Source organism: Ursus americanus, chromosome 8 (assembly GCF_024610735.1).
Source record: "Ursus americanus isolate L20-20 chromosome 8, mUrsAme1.1.p, whole genome shotgun sequence".
Lineage (NCBI taxonomy): Eukaryota > Metazoa > Chordata > Mammalia > Carnivora > Ursidae > Ursus > Ursus americanus.
Window position 1 is genome coordinate 19,597,923 of NC_142134.1, and position 18,435 is coordinate 19,616,357.

General features: G+C 42.3%; 2 protein-coding genes across 7 annotated transcripts in view; one reads left to right on the plus strand and one right to left on the minus strand.

Annotated features, from left to right (window-relative positions):
- Positions 1 to 12,248, minus strand: part of ENOPH1 (enolase-phosphatase 1) — a 31,903-nt gene extending 19,655 nt beyond the window's left edge. Inside the window, exon 1 of the mRNA XM_045790426.2 lies at positions 11,859 to 12,248. Coding sequence (XP_045646382.1) covers positions 11,859 to 11,942 — 84 coding nt within the window. The 5' untranslated portion in view covers positions 11,943 to 12,248. The remainder of the gene's footprint in view (positions 1 to 11,858) is intronic.
- Positions 12,249 to 12,919: 671 nt separating this feature from the next.
- HNRNPDL (heterogeneous nuclear ribonucleoprotein D like) lies at positions 12,920 to 18,212 on the plus strand. 6 transcript variants are annotated; one of them, XR_015725428.1, is made up of 9 exons: positions 12,920 to 13,543; positions 14,338 to 14,506; positions 14,602 to 14,763; positions 15,247 to 15,378; positions 15,528 to 15,642; positions 16,181 to 16,351; positions 16,698 to 16,790; positions 17,164 to 17,268; positions 17,948 to 18,212. XR_015725428.1 is itself a non-coding variant. In XM_045790390.2 (8 exons), the coding sequence occupies exons 1-7, from the start codon at positions 13,101 to 13,103 to the stop codon at positions 16,766 to 16,768; spliced, it is 1,263 nt and encodes a 420-aa protein (XP_045646346.1). In that variant the 5' UTR covers positions 12,920 to 13,100; the 3' UTR covers positions 16,769 to 16,790; positions 17,164 to 18,212. The 6 variants fall into 6 exon arrangements, 5 of the variants coding, with proteins under 5 accessions (XP_045646346.1, XP_045646344.1, XP_045646364.1 ...); XM_045790390.2 differs by having other exon boundaries at positions 17,164 to 18,212; XM_045790388.2 differs by lacking the exon at positions 17,164 to 17,268.
- Positions 18,213 to 18,435: the final 223 nt, after the last annotated feature.

Consider the following 18,435-nt stretch of genomic DNA (forward strand, 5'->3'; position numbering starts at 1 on the left):
AATACATTTGTACTAAGAAAATGAGAGATTTCGGTTCACCTGGCAGTTCTGTAACATTTCTAATAAATAGTAGTAATAATACAATAATACAAGTAATAACACAAATAATACAAGTAGTAATAGTGGAAGTAACTGCCAACATTTACTGAGCCCTTACTTTTCCAGGCCCATCTCTATCCATAGTCAATCTTTAGTGACTTCATCTAATCTCAAGATTTTAAATACTATCTATAGCTGATGATCCTCAAAACCCATAGCTTTGGCATGGACCTTCTCCCTGAACCTACCTAGCACTCCAAATTTATTCAATGAATTAATGAATGGTCTTAATGATCTCATTTCAATTCTCATAATAACCTTATGAAACAGGTGCTATTATTCCATTTTACACAAGCACATAAAGGTTAAGTACAAATTAATAGACTATGGTAACGGTTTATCAATCAGATCTTTTTTTTTTATTTTAAGTTTGAAGAGCCAGATCCCAGAGCTTCATCATCCTGGTTGCAGGGATCTTATGAGCTTAACCGAACCTGTAATGACTTAGACCCACACAAGGCCCAGCCCAGGAGTCAGCCAGCCTCTTGGAGCATAGCATGTGAAGTGCCAAACACTGGCCTGACCATGGCTCCTCTCCAAAGTCCCACCCAGGTCCCACTGCTGTGATTACCACTAGTGTCCAAACTACATGCTTTAGTCTCTCTTTACTCAGGGAAGGGTGTCAGCTCCACACTTTTTAGACTTAAGAAAATGAATCATTGAAAAGAAAATCAAGTTAATGAACCCCTCATGTACACACTCAGAGGCAAAGAACCCTTTTCGGTATTTAAGACTTGTGTCTTTGGAAAGAAATCTGTGTTTCTGAAATAGAACCCCCTGGGAAGAGGTCCCGGGAGGCCCCATGAGGGCCTCTGAGGACAGGACTATTGACTATCCACACACTTTAGAAGGGTGATGGAGAACCGGGTACAACAGGCTCACAGGGAGTTGGCTTCTCCCCTCTCTGACTCCTACCTCCACCAAAACCAATTTTGAAAATTAAATGAGTTAATAAATATGAAAATCAAAAGTATTACACAAAAATAAACTTTCACTATGAAAAGAATGCCTTTTTTCCTTCAGTGAAGGGGGAACAACGGGGTAGGCAATAAGAATGGAAAATTTTAAGAATCATCAGACAAGGAAAGACTTCTCAGAGCTCAATACAGAATGTCCTTAAAAAGTTTATCTGAGCAAAAAAACAAAACAAAAAACAAACAAAAAAAACCCCCAAGTTTATCTGACCTAGATAGAGGCCTACCTACATATATTTAAAAAGTGAGGGCTATATATTATAACTGGTGCCTTTTGGGGAGTAGGTTGGACTACATTTCTTTCAATAATCTTAATTATTGCATGCATAGGAAAAAGTCAGAAGGAATATTCACCAAGTTCTTAATGGTCATCTCTGGGTGGCAGGAGCAAAAGGAGACATTCACTCTCTATATTATATTCTTCTGTAATGTTTCCAATTTATAACAAGCATGAATTATTTTGAGGAAAAATCTGAGGAAAAAAACTTTCCTCTGTCCACAAAATAACAGACACAAATTTCCACAGCATGATATATTTAGCTTTTTAACTTAATTTTAATTGTTAATAAAATTTCTATTTTTCATGATTTTTTTTAAGTAAACTCTACCCCCAACTTGGGGCTCGAACTCACAACCCCGAGATCAACAGTTGCACACTCCTCCAACTGAGCCAGCCAAGGCACCCTTCTTCCATAGTTTTTAATGTCCATTTTTAGCTGATTTCTTCCTTTGGACTTCTAGGTTTTAGAAATGTTGGCTCAATGAAAATTCTAATATCACTCTCGAAACACTTCAGCTAAGTTGCATGCTGTTTAAATAAGATAAAGTAGCACCTTGAGGAAATTTGAAATAGCAAGGATAGCAGAGGCTAGGAGAAACCTAATCCCAACCCTGCCCATGCCCATTCTGGAATGCATCCAGAATCACCAAGCATTGGCTGAATGCCTTATACACCTTACGTGGTTCTGAATTTCTATGTTTCACATTGTGTTGGGTCCCAATCAATTCATATGTACAGGTTAAGCTATATACTTACAGGCCATTACCCTAATAACCTACCAGGCTTTCCATCTTATAAGGAAATTACATAGTTGCTATTAAAATTTTAAAAAGGGGTGCCTGGGTGGTGCAGTTGGTTAAGCATCTGCCTTCAGCATAGCTTATGATCTCAGAGTCCTGGGATGGAGCCCGTGTCAGGCTCCCTGTTCAGAGGAGAGCCTGCTTCTCCCTCTCCCTTTCCTTCTCCCTCTTTCCCCCTGTGCCCCCCACCACCCCCACTCATGCACACGCACACTCTCTTTCAAATACATAAATAAAGTATTTAAAAATACATAAATAAATAGGGGCGCCTAGGTGGCAGTTGGTTAAGCATCTGCCTTTGGCTCAGGTCATGATCCCAGGGTCCTGGGACAGAGTCCCAGGTCAGGCTCCCTGCTCAGCAGGGAGCCTGCTTCTCCCTCTCCTTCTCCCTCTTCCCTCTCCCCAGTCATGCTCTCTCTTTCTCTCTCTCCCTCTCAAATAAAGTCTTTAAAAAATAAATAAAAATAAATTAAATTAAAAAAAAAAAAAAGGCTTCAGTCTCTGTCCACAAGGAGCTCTCAGCACTGCTGAGAGACAGGACACAAATACAACCCCAAAGGCAGCATGTGCTGCAGTGGCAAACGCACGACCCTGCAAAAAGGGGAGAAGACTCGAAAATTCCTGCTTAAACAAAGCCCTCTTAGAGCAGAAGCAAGTCTTACCTCTCTATGCCCACAGCCTAGCCCAATAAATATTTTTTATGTTAATGAGTACATGAAACCAACCTGTACTTGGAGGGAAAAAAAGTATTACACTCCAAGCTGGAGGAACAGTGGTGACATGAAGGAGCATGACTGGACGGACATGTTCAGCTATAAGAAGTGCAACGGAATAGAGGGAAATTGGAAAAACCTGTTCACTGAAGTTCACGAGTTGAAACATTATCTCTTAGCCCACAGAAAACCACAAAGGAGTTCTACCGTGCAAAGACAACCTACTTATGGACCTGTCCTCCTTACCAGGTTCCATGAGGGTGATGGCTGGGTCTTAGGGATTTTGGATCCCTAGCAGAGCCTGGCACATGATAAGTATTCAAATAAATGTGACAGAGGGGAAGGAAAGATCATGCAAGTGCTGTGACACAAAAGGTTCTAGAATAAGAGACCAGAAGTTCAGGCCGGCGGGGCTTTCCATCCACTTGATATACTCAGACCCAATACAGTGCTTCTCCAAAGGCTCTTCCCTTTGCTTCTGGTTGAATCAACAAAAATCCTCTCACATACCACCATGGGTCTATCTCCCTTTGGGAAACAGTATTTAGCAATGGGGAAGGCTTGGGGGAATGTGAAGCAAACCACCAACAGCCACTTATCAAGACAGTCCTGCCATTCCAATGCTTCCACAGATTCTTTTGAGATCAGGCACGTTCTGGGCCTCATTCTTACTGTATTTTTGACTAGGGTCATAAGCAGCAGAGGTGCAGGTAATCATGGTGGGAAAAAATGTGGAGCAGGTGGGTCTCAATAAATGTTAGTTCCCTCTTTTCCTTACTGACTCTTCACAAGCACTTCCTGTATCAGTCTGGTACTTCTTGCGTTATAATCAGTGTTTCTAAAGAGCTTTATAATTTTCGAAGACTTTTGCATTCTACTTCGTTCAATCTTCATCACCACCTTACAAGCACAACAGATTCTATAACCTCATCCTTGCAGGTGAAAAAGCCTAATAATCTCACAGAGTGAATGAAGGCCGGGAACATGACTCAAATGCAGTTACTGGTGTCAATAATCAACAGCACAGGTAGAAGGAAGGTTCTAGTTGGCTGTCCCTTGAGGGTTGTCTTCTAGCAGTTTCCTATTGAGGGCAGAATAGGCATCATATACCTCTCAGTGCTGAAAACATTAGAAGCAATACTTATCAGATGGATGTTTAATCGAAGTTGGGATATACTATCAGACAACACGAGCTCTCTTCCTAGAAAGACCATAAAATTAACATAGCAGTTTTCATGAGAAAGAAATGTCAACTTCAACATTTCTCAATTATTATCCTCTAAAATACACTGCTGAACTATAAAAGAACATAAAAGAGTAAATTACAACCATCGTTAAACAATCAAGAATACATTCTCCATTTCTAAAAGTGTTTTAACATAAAATACATCTCAAAAAATTATTAAACAAACACCAGAAGAGCATATAAGCAGGATTATGTTTTTAAAGAGAATCAAGGGGCATCTGGCTGGCTTGGTCCGTGGAGTGTGTGAATCTTGATCTTGGGGTTGTGAGTTCAAGCCCCACATTAGGTGCAGAGCTTGCTTAAAAATAAAATCTTTAAAGATAGGCACCTGGGCCAGGGTGGCTCAGTCAGTTAAACGTCTGACTGTTGGTCTCAGCTCAGGTCATGATCTCATGGGTGGTGAGATCAAGCCCTGCGTTGGGCTCCATGTTGGGAAAGGAGCCCACTTAAAAACTTTTTTAATTAATTAATTCTTTAAAAATAAATACATAAAATTAAAATCTTTATCATTTTGATTTTCAATTAAATGGGTATCTGCTACTTCAAATAAACATTATTTACAGGATCAAGGATTTGTCTAATTCTTATTTTCTAAAGTAGAAAGTTTAGTTTGGGATCTTTTCTCCCCCTCAGTCTAAGTCAAAACCTTGCCAACTACCTCATTCTCTAAAACTCCAGCCCCTAAACACTGCCTTTACCAACCTCTATACAAGCACAATCCTTAAACACCAACACGATTAAAAAAAAAAAGAAAATCTGTCAAATCTTAAAGAAAATATTATAGCTTGCATCCAACACTATTAATGATAAATTTCAAAACACAAGTGGAGTCATTATGAATTCTAATTCCTATGTGCCCTAGAACAGACAAAGGCATCTATTAGAAATGTTCGTGTTCATCAAGTAGCTAGAGGGGAAAATTTCCCCTCTCAGATATCCGTATCCCAAACTTACTTTATATGGCAAAAGTACTGCAGGCATGATTAAATTAAGAATCAAGATGGGAAGATTATCCTTGGATTATGTGGTTGGGCCTTATACAATCACAAGAGCCCTTAAAGGTAAAAGGAAGTAGGAAACTCAAAGACAGAGAGTGAGAGACTGGTCTGAAGATGCCATGCTGCTGCCTCTGAAGACAGAGAAAGGCCCACAAACCAGGAAATGTGGGCAGCCTTTAGAAAGTGGGAATGGCAGGGAAATTTTTCTAGAATTTTCGGAAGGGACACAACCCCTCCAACACCTTGATTTTAACTCCGTGAGATCCATTTCAGAGTTGACTGTCCAGAAGTGTAATATGATAAATCTATACTGTCTTAAACCACTAAGTTTGTGGTAATTTTGTTACAGCAACCAGGAGAAACGAATACAACAGGTTTAGCAAAGCTCTGTTTACCTGCCCATCTGCCAGGATACGAGCCCAAAAGCTTCTTACGCAGGTCCCTGCTGTACATACACATTCAATTAAATAAATATTTAAGTGTATACTATCTAGTTGGTCCTGTAAGTGCGCCTAACTCCTTGCTAACATTCTATTTGTCCTTTAAGAACGAATGGTGCTTTTGCTTTCTTTACACTTCAGTTCTGGAAGACGATTTGCTAAAGTTGGGAAGTGGCCATTTGCATAATGCTTTGCTGTCTACCAGGCTTACTACATTACCTGTTCTCTTGTATACAGCCTTACTGATCCAGAACCAATTTACTTAACCTTTGAGAGGTGGTGCTTCTGTTAATGTTGACAGACTTCCTCTAACTCATCTATACTCTCTTGCTTGGTCTACTTTATCATATCAAATGAGCCATTAGAAAAGAGCAGTGCTAACAGGCCTACACATAGGTACAACTAACAAATCTGTATGAAGCCTCAATACTTAAAAAGTGTGGTATACAGAGCAGCAGCAGTAGCACCAGGGCACCTGTGAAAAATTCATCAAGTCCCATTCCAGGTCTTCTGAATCAGAAATAACATTTTATCAATATCCCTGAATGATTTGTATACACAGTCAAGTCTGAGAAGCACAGACATAAAGAGCCTTTGGCTAGGGGACCCACCATGTCCCCACTTAACATATTTTAGGGATAAAAATCCCAATCAGATTCATATTTTCAGTGAACGAGATCTTCTTAATTATAACCAAGATTTTATTCTCAAGCACAAGGTTTTCCTAAGGCATAAATGAAAAACATGTCCCCTGCCCACTATTCCCTAACAAGATCTATTGGGATGGTAGATGAAATATTGATGTAAACATATTCATTAATTTTACGAAGTTTTTTTAAGGGCTAAGCACCCATTAAATGTCCACAGTAGCCTTCTGAGGTAGACAGCTCCACAATACAGCTGAGAAAATATGTACCTAGACTCAGAGACATTAACTAACCTGCCATAAAACACAGAGAGCAGCCAGAATGCCAATCCAGACCTGTAAGGTGTCCAAGCCCACACGTATAACTACTACTCTATACTGTCAATTCTCATGACTTATAGATTCCGTACTCGCAAATTCTCCTACTCACTAAAATTTACTTGTAACCCCCAAATCAATACTCGCTGCACTTTCCTGATCATTCAAAATTAAGTACATGTGCCCAGTGGCAAAAATCTGTAAACACTTGATTGTACACGTTCCTAGCACAAAGTGACAATTCACCTCATTTCACCTCTCGTAGTTTAAACAAGCATCCTTTTCAGAGTCTGTTTAGTGCCATATTTTTTGCATTTTGTACCTTCTGCTGATTTTGCAGTTCAAAATGGCCCCCAAGCAAAATGCTGAAGTACTGCCTAGTGTTCCTGAGCACAATAAATTGTGATGGGCCTTCAGGAGAAAATACGTGTGTTTAGATAGGCTTCATTAAAGCAGGAGTTACAGTACAACTGGCTGTGAGTTCAATGCTAACCCATCAACAATATACATTAAATAAAGGAAACAGAAACACACATAAGACAAGGTCACATACTAGTCAGTTCACAGAAATGTTGTGACCAGAGGCTCACAAGAACCTAGCCTTGTATTTTCTTTAGGGGCAATGAGTCATTATTTGCTAATACAAGGTTCTCAGTGACTCTGTAGAACGTAACTACCTCAACTGTTGTTGCATGTACATGTTACATGTACATGTCAACAGATAACAACAGGAAAGCCACCAAATTAAAGAGTATTTTCAGAAACAAGAGGATAATTTTCTCCAAATCCAGAAACAATGGTTGAAGGTTCCTGACAGGATAACCGCAGAGACTAGTGACAGTGTTATTTCAGAGGCTAACAGACTAAAAACACCATAATAATACAATGTACAAAGTCAGAAAATGAATACTACAACACACGGACAAAATTCAACTGGTGGCTCCATGGGGCATGCAAGATGATTCAATGGGATAAGGGAAGAGAGTATAACAACATTTGTTCACAATTATTATTTTAATCTCATCTTCAAATTCCATTGTAACATAATAATAGTACGTATACACAATTTATAAATTCTTTTTTTTTTAAGATTTATTTATTTATATGAGAGAGAGAGAGAGAGGGAAAGAAGAGGGACAGGGGGAAAGAATCCCAAGCTGACTCCCTGCTGAGCTCAGAGACTGACGCGGGGCTTGATCCCACAACCCTGACATCATGACCTGAGCCAAATCAAGAGTAAGACACTCAACTGACTGAAACCCCCAGGCGCCCCCACAACTGATAAACTCTATTGGCCGTGCCTGCTCCAATTCTGCTGATGGTGTACATGACCAAAAAGTGTTGGGAGAGCAGCACTGGAAAGGATCAGAATCAGCACGTGAAAGGAAAACCAAATCCACAGGCATGTGTCCTGCAGTGAGGGGCAAGGCTGGAGGCTGAGGATTCAGATGCATGGGGACCATCTAGATAAGGAAAGCTGGGCTCTAGTGCTGCTCTGCTCCCAACAAGTTGTGATGACCTCACACAGGATCTCCCTCTGGGCATCAATTCATGAGAAATTAATTAGCTGGTTGCAAAATTCACTGCATGATCCTAGCTAGGAGCCCCTCCTGTCCTAGAAATTTGACAATTCTATGACTCAGAGAAAATAAGATACAACAGCAGGTAAATAAAACCATTGTTTTTGGGGCGCCTTGGTGGCTTAGTCACTGGGCGTCTGCCTTAGGCTCACGTCACGATCCCAGTGTTCTGGGATCGAGCCCCGCATCAGGCTCCCTACTCAGTGGGAGGCCTGCTTCTCCCTCTCCCACTCCCCCTGCTTGTGTTCCCTCTCTCGCTGCCTCTCTGTCGAATAAATAAATAAAATCTTTTTAAAAATCAATCAATCAATCCATTGTTTTTTTGTTGTCTGACCCAGAAGGGCTGAGGCATGCCGTGATAGAGCAGCAGGCTGTCCAGAGAACACCACCTCCCGGACTGAGAAGATTCTAGAGAATCCCATGAGATATCCCAGACTGTTTGTGTTACATAGTTAAGGTGCATCATAAACACATTTAACTGTAAGTGCTCAGACCAAAAAAAAAAGGAGGAAAGGAAAAAATAACCATAGTAAGTGCTGGCAATCTGTGTGTTATTCCACTCAATGGGGTGTTCTGTTCCCCAGAGGAATAGTCTCAGTTCCCCCAGTGTCTCTTACAGTGTGAGTGGCTCAGTATGAGGCTAATGTTTGATATAACATATTTTTCATTTATGTCACCAAATCCCAAATCAACTACTTCCTCTATGTTCAGGGATATGTTTTCACCTTAAAGGAAAAATGAATGCATGACTTACTGAAAAATGGAAATCAGGCGCCGAAGAGGAATGACTTCCTATGGGTCTTTTTCAAGGGCAATTTTCGACAATACTCAATTTTCACAGTATACACTGACTATAGGACCAAATCTCCAAATAAAGACTCAATTATAGTTATTGTGGTTCAAGGGTTCACTCCTAAACCTATCACCAAGAGGCAGTATAAACCGAAATTTGTTACCATATCCTTTTACGGTACTTCGTGTTGATTAAAGTGCTCTCATATCAACTGTGTCATTTAACATATACAGAAACCAAGCAAAGACATGGAACAAGCACTGTGGTTTCCACTTTAGAGGTCAAGTGTAATCATGTAAAGAGTAAGAGTTTTTGAGTCAGATAATTTGGGTTCACATTCCAGGCATACTGTTCAATTGTTAAGAATCTTAGTTTCCTATGAGTAAAATGTGGACAGTGCACACACCTCACAGAGTTTTTGAGGATGAGTCAAGTATACAAGTCACATATATATAGTACTCGATGTTTGGTTCCGCAGGAAGTAGGCCTATATGTTCCACATCCCTAACGTGACTAATAAACTCCAAAGTAGAACAAACATCTCCCAATTCCCACCTCCACGCTCAGAGATTCAAGGATATGATTTAGTACCTCTTTAAAAGGTGTTTAAAAGATTAATCCTTGACATACTCTGCTAAAAGTTTTTTGTTCAAGTAAATTTGTGAAATGTCACTCTCCTGAAGGCTCATTAAACATATATGTGTGTGCATGTATGTGTATGATATAAAGGCTCTGAGAAGTCGTGCAATAAAGAAACCAGTTGAATGTGTATAGCCTAACATTCCCCAAAAGTGCATTTAATAATGGAATCCTTTTTGCAGAATTACTGTAAATATCCACACAGACTTAACGTTCTTCTGAATATACTTTTGGAAACAACAGTTTTGATAAACTAATGTGTAACAAATTAATAATAGCTTATTAGGTTATAACAGATTAATAATTAATGTGAATAAAATAAAGACAGATTACAGGACAAAGCACAAGAAACTATCCTTTAAACAAAACCACTGAAATGAGCACTGGGTGTTATATGCAACTGATGAATCACTAAACTCTACCCTGAAACTATTAATACACTAACTTGAATTTAAATTAAAAAAATAAATAAAATTTAAAAAATAAACAAACCCCCCCCAAATCATTTTTTCAGCCTGCCTTGACTTTACTTATAGATGAGTGTCAAACTTAAAAAAAAAAAAGATCTATTTAGGCGATGAAGGCATTTTAACTCTCAGAAAGATGTCAGAATAAGTCTACCATAAACAAAGATTTCAAGAAGTGGCTCCTGTCATCTGGCAAAAGACAGGATTGGTTGGGGAGGGGGGGAGTGGAGAGGTGGGAGAGGCACCTATGATGTTTTGTTACAAAACTGATTTGCATGAGGTATCTAGTCCTTAATCAACTTTCCAAGAATAGTACATAATCTTATGCTGTATCACTACCTCTCCTGTCATTATCCCTGGTGGAGTTAAGCTGTTAACTATAACCCATAAAGACAAGGAATCCTTTCTTCTCTGAAAACTCTGAGAAAGCAGTTATTCTGTCAGTCATTAAGGGAAAAAAAGTCAACTCCATTACCAGCATTTGGTCAATCCTGAATATTTCTACAGAGGCCTCTGGTGTGATTAAAAACTAAGAAAAAAAAAATGTCAAACTAGATTTCTTAAGAACTTGTGCTAAGATGGTTTGTGATTCTTCTAAAAAATTTGTAAGTGGTTGTTATACTGGAGTCCTAAAAGTGTACACTGATTTTACATTATAATCCACATCAAGAAAAACATTCTTCATAGGTAATCTTAAAAATAAAACTTTAGGGGCGCCTGAGTGGCACAGCGGTTAAGCGTCTGCCTTCGGCTCAGGGCGTGATCCTGGCATTATGGGATCGAGCCCCACATCAGGCTCCTCCGCTATGAGCCTGCTTCTTCCTCTCCCACTCCCCCTGCTTGTGTTCCCTCTCTCGCTGGCTGTCTCTATCTCTGTTGAATAAATAAATAAATAAATCTTTAAAAAAAATAAATAAAATAAAACTTTAAAAAATTTAAAAGACTACTCAATTTATTGGAAGATGGGTTTTTCCTACATCGTAAACAGTTATCTCTATTATTGTATGCAAACCCTTTTAGTTAATGTTTTCATCTTAAACAGAAATCCAATAAAGCGTAGACTAGGCCCGAGGAATTCTTTTTAAAGTTATATTGATATTTAATATTAAGCCCTGCTATAATGCAGAGCTATAAGCTTACGAATTAGGCGTAGACAATTGTTTGGTTAATAGTGATACCCGAGAATAGAGGCTTTGGGTAAGAGGTTCAAGTTTCCATGGTTTTCAGAGGAAAATGAACGTAATCTAGACATGTTTGTTCTGTAGCTTAATAAATCAGCACTGCATTCCGCAGTGCCTAGTCCAATAACATAAAAAGTGCAGTTCGGCCACTAAATAGCAGGAGTGGGAAGGGGCGAAGAGTAACCACCACGGCCCAAGATACCAGGGCTACCTGAAAAGTCATCCTGACGCTTCAGTCTACGTTTTGCAGGACTAGAAGCCTCCAGAACCACTGAATCGCGGCCGCCGCCTAGCCATGCCCAACCCAGAGCCAAGCACGCGCTCACCTGCGGGGCGACGGGGCGCACACCTGGCCGGCGGGGGGCGGGGGGGCACGTTCCCTTTCCCCACCCGGACGTATCTGCCCTCCTCCACCCTTTTTCGCCACCATCTCCACCCCTTTCCCATCCATCTGCATTTAACCAAGGACAGGGACGGCGGAGGACGAACAGCGTGCGCTGACGAAAAGCAACCCCGCAACCCGCTGCAGCCTTTCTACTTCCTCCCACCCCACAGCGGGTGCAAAGCCACACCGCCTCTCCTACCCCTCATGTCTCTGGTACAAGGTATACAATACTTTAAAAAAAAAATGTTTTTAATTGCTTTTAAGCACAAGTCACTTCCCCGCTCCCTTCCGCCCCTCACCTTCACGAAAGCAATCGGGGTTGTGGTACCTTCGATATCTAACAGGATCACAGTGACTTCGGCGGGCACCGATAGCACGACCATTTCCCTACCGGATGCAACTACCGGAATCGGCCTACTGGTAGGAAGGGCGGAGGGCGGCGCCCACTGCGCCCCCAGCACCGTCCTAGGCTTCCGACAGCCCCGCAAGGATCTCCCACTCGGCAACCGCGTGCGGTCCGGAACACGAGGAACAGAGCCACCTCCGCGCCCCTGAAGGTGGATGAGACGGCCGCACAGGCGCTCTGAACTACCTAGCTGCCTAGGGCCCTAGGGCACGTGGGCAGGGAAAGGGGGCGGCCCTCGCGGAGTTCCGAGGGGGTGGGGGTAGGTAAAGGCGTCGACGCCGATTGGCCACCAGAGAGCCTCGAACCCGATCCGTCAAAATGGGCCTTGCGTGGGCGGGAACAAAGAAGCGAACGCGGGAGCCGGGTGCGCGGGCGCGCGCGCGCTCCGCAGACTGGTTGAGCGAGCGGGAGAGGCCCGGGGCACGTGCAGACGGAAGCCCCGCGAGTGGCGCGCCGGGGATGTGAGTGCCCCTTGCCCTCTACGGCACCTAGCCCCCTCCCCGCCCACTGCCTCCGCTTTTGCATATTTACAGTAACCTGACCGGGCTCGCGCCCCTCCTCCCGTCCTCAGCCTGCAAAAGAGGCCGTGCCGGGACAGGTTTGCCTGATTGCGTTGGCCTGGGCTCCGGCTGATCGGCTAAGGAGGCCCGCGCGCCTGTGGCGGTAGCGGAAGAGGCACCCGCGCCGCGCCGCTGTCCGGAGGGGCCACCGCGCGCCCGCTTCCTGTTCGGCTGGTTCCAGCCAGCTCGAGGACAAAACACGCGTGCGCGCGGCGACGGGCGGGCGGGCGCGCTAGCTGTCTCAGCCGCCGGCACCGGGCGCAGTCCGCCTTTTTTCTGGAGCAACCCGGCCACGGTGCTAATCGATAGCAGCAGCCGCCTCCGCAGCAGTCCGTACTGGGGGACCGAGGGCTTTGGAAAAAGGCGGGGTTGAAGGCTCTTTGCCAGGAGTGGGCCGGACCGGACGCCAGAGACAAAGGCTCTCAAGACAAGAGGGACTGTGGCCCTGCGACGGCGCTGCTCGGGATTTTTGACCCCAGGACTTTTCGCCCCTTCGTTTTTCTCTTCTGACGCTTCTCTCATCTTAAGCCCGCGTCCCCTCACCCACGACCTCGCTCCTCACCGGGAGGGCCGCGATGGAGGTCCCGCCCCGGCTTTCCCATGTGCCGCCGCCATTGTTCCCCTCCGCTCCCGCTACTTTAGCCTCCCGCAGCCTTTCCCATTGGCGGCCGCGGGCGCCGCGGCAGCTCGCCCCGCTCCTCCCTTCGCTCGCTCCCAGCTCCGCCCGGCAGGGGGCGCGCCGGGCCCAGCGCCACGTCACCGCCCAGCAGCCCTCCCGATTGGCGGGCGGGGCGGCTATAAAGGGAGGGCGCAGGCGGCGCCCGGATCTCTTCCGCCGCCATTTTAAATCCAGCTCCATACAACGCTCCGCCGCCGCTGCTGCCGCGACCCGGACTGCGCGCCAGCACCCCCCGGCCGACAACTCCGCCACCATGGAGGACATGAACGAGTACAGCAACATAGAGGAATTCGCAGAGGGATCCAAGATCAACGCGAGCAAGAATCAGCAGGATGACGGGTACCGCACGCTTCTCCTCTGTTCCCCCTCCCCCAGCGCGCCGCACGCGCTCTTCATCCCTTGGGAGCCGCGCGCTGCCCCTGTTCTTGCCCCGAGTCGATTCCCCGCGTGCCCGCTGGGCCCCACTACCTTGGGGGGAAGAGGAAAGTAGGAGACGGAGGGGGTGACTAGAGAGGCCCGCGGAAGGTGGGGGAAGGGCGGAGGAGTTGGAGGAGGAGGGCGGCGGCGTCTGTGTCCCGAGTGCGCAGGCGCCGCGTGGGGCCTGAGGGGGAGGGGCCGTCCTCGCTGCGCCACATGCTGCAGCTGCCGCCGCCTTTTCATTGTGTCTGTGTTAGGGCCCCCGCACAGCTTTCCTGGGGAAAGTTGACTGAATTCTTAGTTTGGGAATCAGTGTGTGACTGGTACCCGGATGCCCAGTACGCGTTACGAGTTCTTGAGGTGGAACATTGCCTTGACAGCTGTGGAAGAGGGTGGACCTAAGTTGTGAGGGATCAGCTTAGGAAGTTGGATTTCAAAAACTTAGCAATGTGGAACACACTTTGTTGGCCTCGTTTAAATTTTGTATTATGCAGTGTGGTGAGCAAGCTCTCCACTGTTTCGAACAAGTGACCTCGATGGAATTGGGATTTTGTGGTCTTTTGTTGATACGTGAACTGTAGACACGGATTGAATTAACTTGCATATACGGTTAAAGTTCCCCCTACTTATTTCGTAGTTGAACATAATTCCAGAGCTGAAGTAATCCTTGAGGTGCTGCTAATCTTTTTTTTTTTAAACAATAACTTTATTTCTAGTAAAATGTTTATTGGAGGCTTGAGCTGGGATACAAGCAAGAAAGATCTGACTGAATATTTGTCTCGATTTGGGGAAGTTGTAGACTGTACAATTAAAACAGATCCAGTGACTGGAAGATCGAGAGGATTTGGATTTGTGCTTTTCAAAGATGCTGCTAGTGTTGATAAGGTAGGAGCAGGTTTGCACTGTGCTGCTTCTGCGTCCTTTTTTGCAAATTGGGGGTTTGGTTGTATATTGTCAGATTAAATACATTTGTCTTTTAGGTTTTGGAACTGAAAGAACACAAACTGGATGGCAAATTGATAGACCCCAAAAGGGCCAAAGCTTTAAAAGGGAAGGAACCCCCCAAAAAGGTTTTTGTGGGTGGATTGAGCCCAGATACTTCTGAAGAGCAAATTAAAGAATATTTTGGAGCCTTTGGAGAGGTGCGCTGTATGATTATGTTTATATGTCTTTCATACTTCGTGTGTTTATGTAATGTTATTCCCCAGCTTTTTACAGAACCAATTGATTTCTTAGGTGAGGAAGAGGTTAAATTAACTGCTCAGATCCCTTCTAGTCACTGTACCTTAATCGCTGTTTTCTGTGCTGTGATGGAAACCAACATCATAATTTATTTTGGCCAAAACACAGGTGCTTTGGGGTGGTCAGTGTTTGGACTTACCAACCGGTGGCATCTGTTGGGTGCAAAATGATATTAAATGAAGTTTTGCGCTTCTCTAAATGCTTCACAGATGAATCTTTGTGTTGCAATGTTGATAATAAAATGAGTTTCCATACAGAAGTAACCTGACTAGAATAGCATGCAGCATGTTATATTGAAGCTTGAAGAGGACCTTTGGCATTGTAATACCTTTTGGTAGCTGTTATCATTGCTGCATGATCTTGAGTGTGCTTCTTGGTTTCAGATTGAAAATATTGAACTTCCCATGGATACAAAAACAAATGAAAGAAGAGGGTTTTGTTTTATCACATACACAGACGAAGAGCCAGTAAAGAAATTGTTAGAAAGCAGATATCATCAAATTGGTTCTGGGAAGGTAAAGACATTTTGCTTCTATTAAGTGAAAATTTTGAAGGTGGTTTTTTCGTTTGTTTTGTTCAGTGAGATTTCTCAATTTGTTTTGAGAGGAATACAATGGCTTGACATTACAGTAAAAATTGTTGTTTTTTTTTAATGTGTTTATAGTGTGAAATTAAAGTTGCACAACCCAAAGAGGTATATAGGCAGCAACAGCAACAACAAAAAGGAGGAAGAGGTGCTGCAGCTGGTGGACGAGGTGGTACTAGGGGTCGTGGACGAGGTAGGTTTAATTCTTTGGAACTGAATTATTTGAGAATGATTCCGTGGTTTAAGCTGTAAACTGCTAAATAAGAATAAGCCCATAAGAAAGTAAAGCAAGATTTTCAACATAAAAAGTGCTCAAGTTAGTGGGTGGGTTTTTGTTACTTAGTGTACTGGCGTCAGTAAAAAGAATGGTCACTCTGACAGTGTCCTTACTATTGGGAAAATAATAACCAATTTAATGTAGTTAAGATTACATGATAACACCATAGGGTCCTGGGTTTCTTTGGGCAGGAGTCCTTGTTTTAAAACTAAACAGCCTACCTGTCTTCACTTTTGTTCTGATTTTCCATAAGTTAGGAAGCTTGATAATTGGCACAATTGGACTTTCTGCCCCCTTCTATCACAACTGGAATAATAATCACTTTCTCAGATAACTACATAGATGTCCATTCCACCTGCTTAAGATTTTCAGAGTGAGGGACAGGAACACAACATTTTATGTTAGGATTGGGGGTCAGAAGTTGTTTCCTAACAATCATTGTGCATTGTTTCAGGTCAGGGCCAAAACTGGAACCAAGGATTTAATAACTATTATGATCAAGGATATGGAAATTACAATAGTGCCTATGGTGGTGATCAAAACTATAGTGGCTATGGCGGCTATGATTATACTGGGTATAACTATGGGAACTATGGATATGGACAGGGATATGCAGACTACAGTGGTAAGAATATTTAACTTAATTTCATAAACCAATGGTATTAAAATTCCATGTTAAAGTACAGTCCCATTCTGAAACTGTTTGTTATGTGGGTTTTCCGTTCTTGAAGTGTTTGGAGTTACGTTTTTAGGCATTTGATAGTCATCGGGTGATTATAGTAATGTAAGGATTTTGGATAATAGAAGTGTTCTAGAATATGTGATAAGTGACTGGTTTATAATGGCTGTTTAAAATATCTGATATTTTTAACATTGGCATGCAGAGTTGTACGTGTTTGTTTCTAAAGTATTTAAAATAAAACCATTTTGTAGAAAACTATCTCAATATAATTTTTCTGTGTTCAAAATAGGCCAACAGAGCACTTACGGCAAGGCATCTCGAGGGGGTGGCAATCACCAAAACAATTACCAGCCATACTAAAGGAGGACGTTGGAGAAAACAGGTGTGTGTAAGAGTACAAGAAACCAGTGGAAATGTCTAATTTAATTTAAAGATCAATAGACAAATGAAAAATAAGTAAAAACAAAATATTGTGTAGTCTGTTTTTACTAAATTGTTAACTTTTTAATTGCTTTATGAGCCTGTTTTGCCTAAAGTGTCTATAGATCTTTAACTTTAAAGTCTTATCTCACTTTCTTTAGTACTACAGAAAAACTTAAGAGTTTTTCTGTTTGCTTTGTGTACCAGGTGGTCTAGAGGAATAATTAAACTTTTTTAGAACTATTAACAGGTAAAGTACTGAAATGGGTACAACTTAAGGAAAACAAGAATGTTGTCTTCTAACTCTGACATTATACCTTGTTTGTACCCGCCAGCGGGAACTTCATTGCAGGCCGTGTGTCACCCTGACCACGTCTATCTCTGGGGGTCGCACGTTGCGGGCAGAGCGCAAGGCATACACCAGAAAACGCTGTCCTGTGGTATGGTCTCTTCCAACTTCATGTACCAGCGTAAAGATTAAAGTGGAAAACTTCAGACTTTGGCTTCTTTTTTAATCTTTTTGAAGATTAAGTGTCTAAACTTAACTTAAATGGTTTTTTACAGGAGTTAAAGTACATAAATGCCTTTTTACAGCTTAATCATTTTGGTCTTCTGTTTAGTGTTGTATTTCAATTGTGGAGCCTCATTTTAAGTGTTCATTCTTTAAGATTTAATGCTTGCTTTTTCTTTTTATAGCTAATAGTGAAATCTACAAACCAAAACAAGAACTTTAAAATCTGGGATATAAATTAAAGATCATATGCACACAGCAATTCGTTTCCTTAAAATACAATAAGCCTATTAGAAATTCATCTTTGTAAGAGCGTTTTTGGCTTACTAGAGATACTTCTAGTAGACCTTAATCTAGCACAGTTCAACCTGTGAATATGGGAAGATTGCATTCCCCAATTCCCTAACTAAATTTAAATTTAGTATCATTTGGGAACTCCAGGGTGAATTTATTAAAGACCCAAATTACATTTTGCCATCGAATATGCATGTGATCTTTAATTATTGAAGAAAAGAATAAATTGAGGACTTAAAACAATTCATGAAAGTGGACCTTTGAAAGCTTTCAGAGTTACACAAATCTAATTGCTATTTTGTTTTTGTTTTTAGGAGGAGATTGCTAAAGTTAACCCATCTTGCAGGACGACATTGAAGATCGGTCTTCTGTTGATCTAAGATGATTATTTTGTAAAAGACTTTCTAGTGTACAAGACACAACTGTGTCCAACTGTATATAGCCGCCAATTAGTTTTCTTTGTTTTTACTTTGTCTTTTGCTATCTGTGTTATGACTCGATGTGGATTTGTGTTTATACAAATTTTATTTGTATGATTTCATGTTAAACCTCAAATAAATGCTTCCTTATGTGATTGTTTTTCTGCGTCAGGTACTAAATAGCTCTGTAAAAGTGTAATTTAAAATAAGCAATAATTAAGGCACAGTTTATTTTGTAGGGAGTATTGGTCCATAGGGAGAAACTGTGGTCCTTTATGAATAGCCAGCTACAGTGTCCTTCTGTTCCCCATTTTTGTTAGATGTATATTATCCTCTAAGGCTTCGTTTCCCTGCTAAATTGAGGCTTCTACCACACCTTTAAC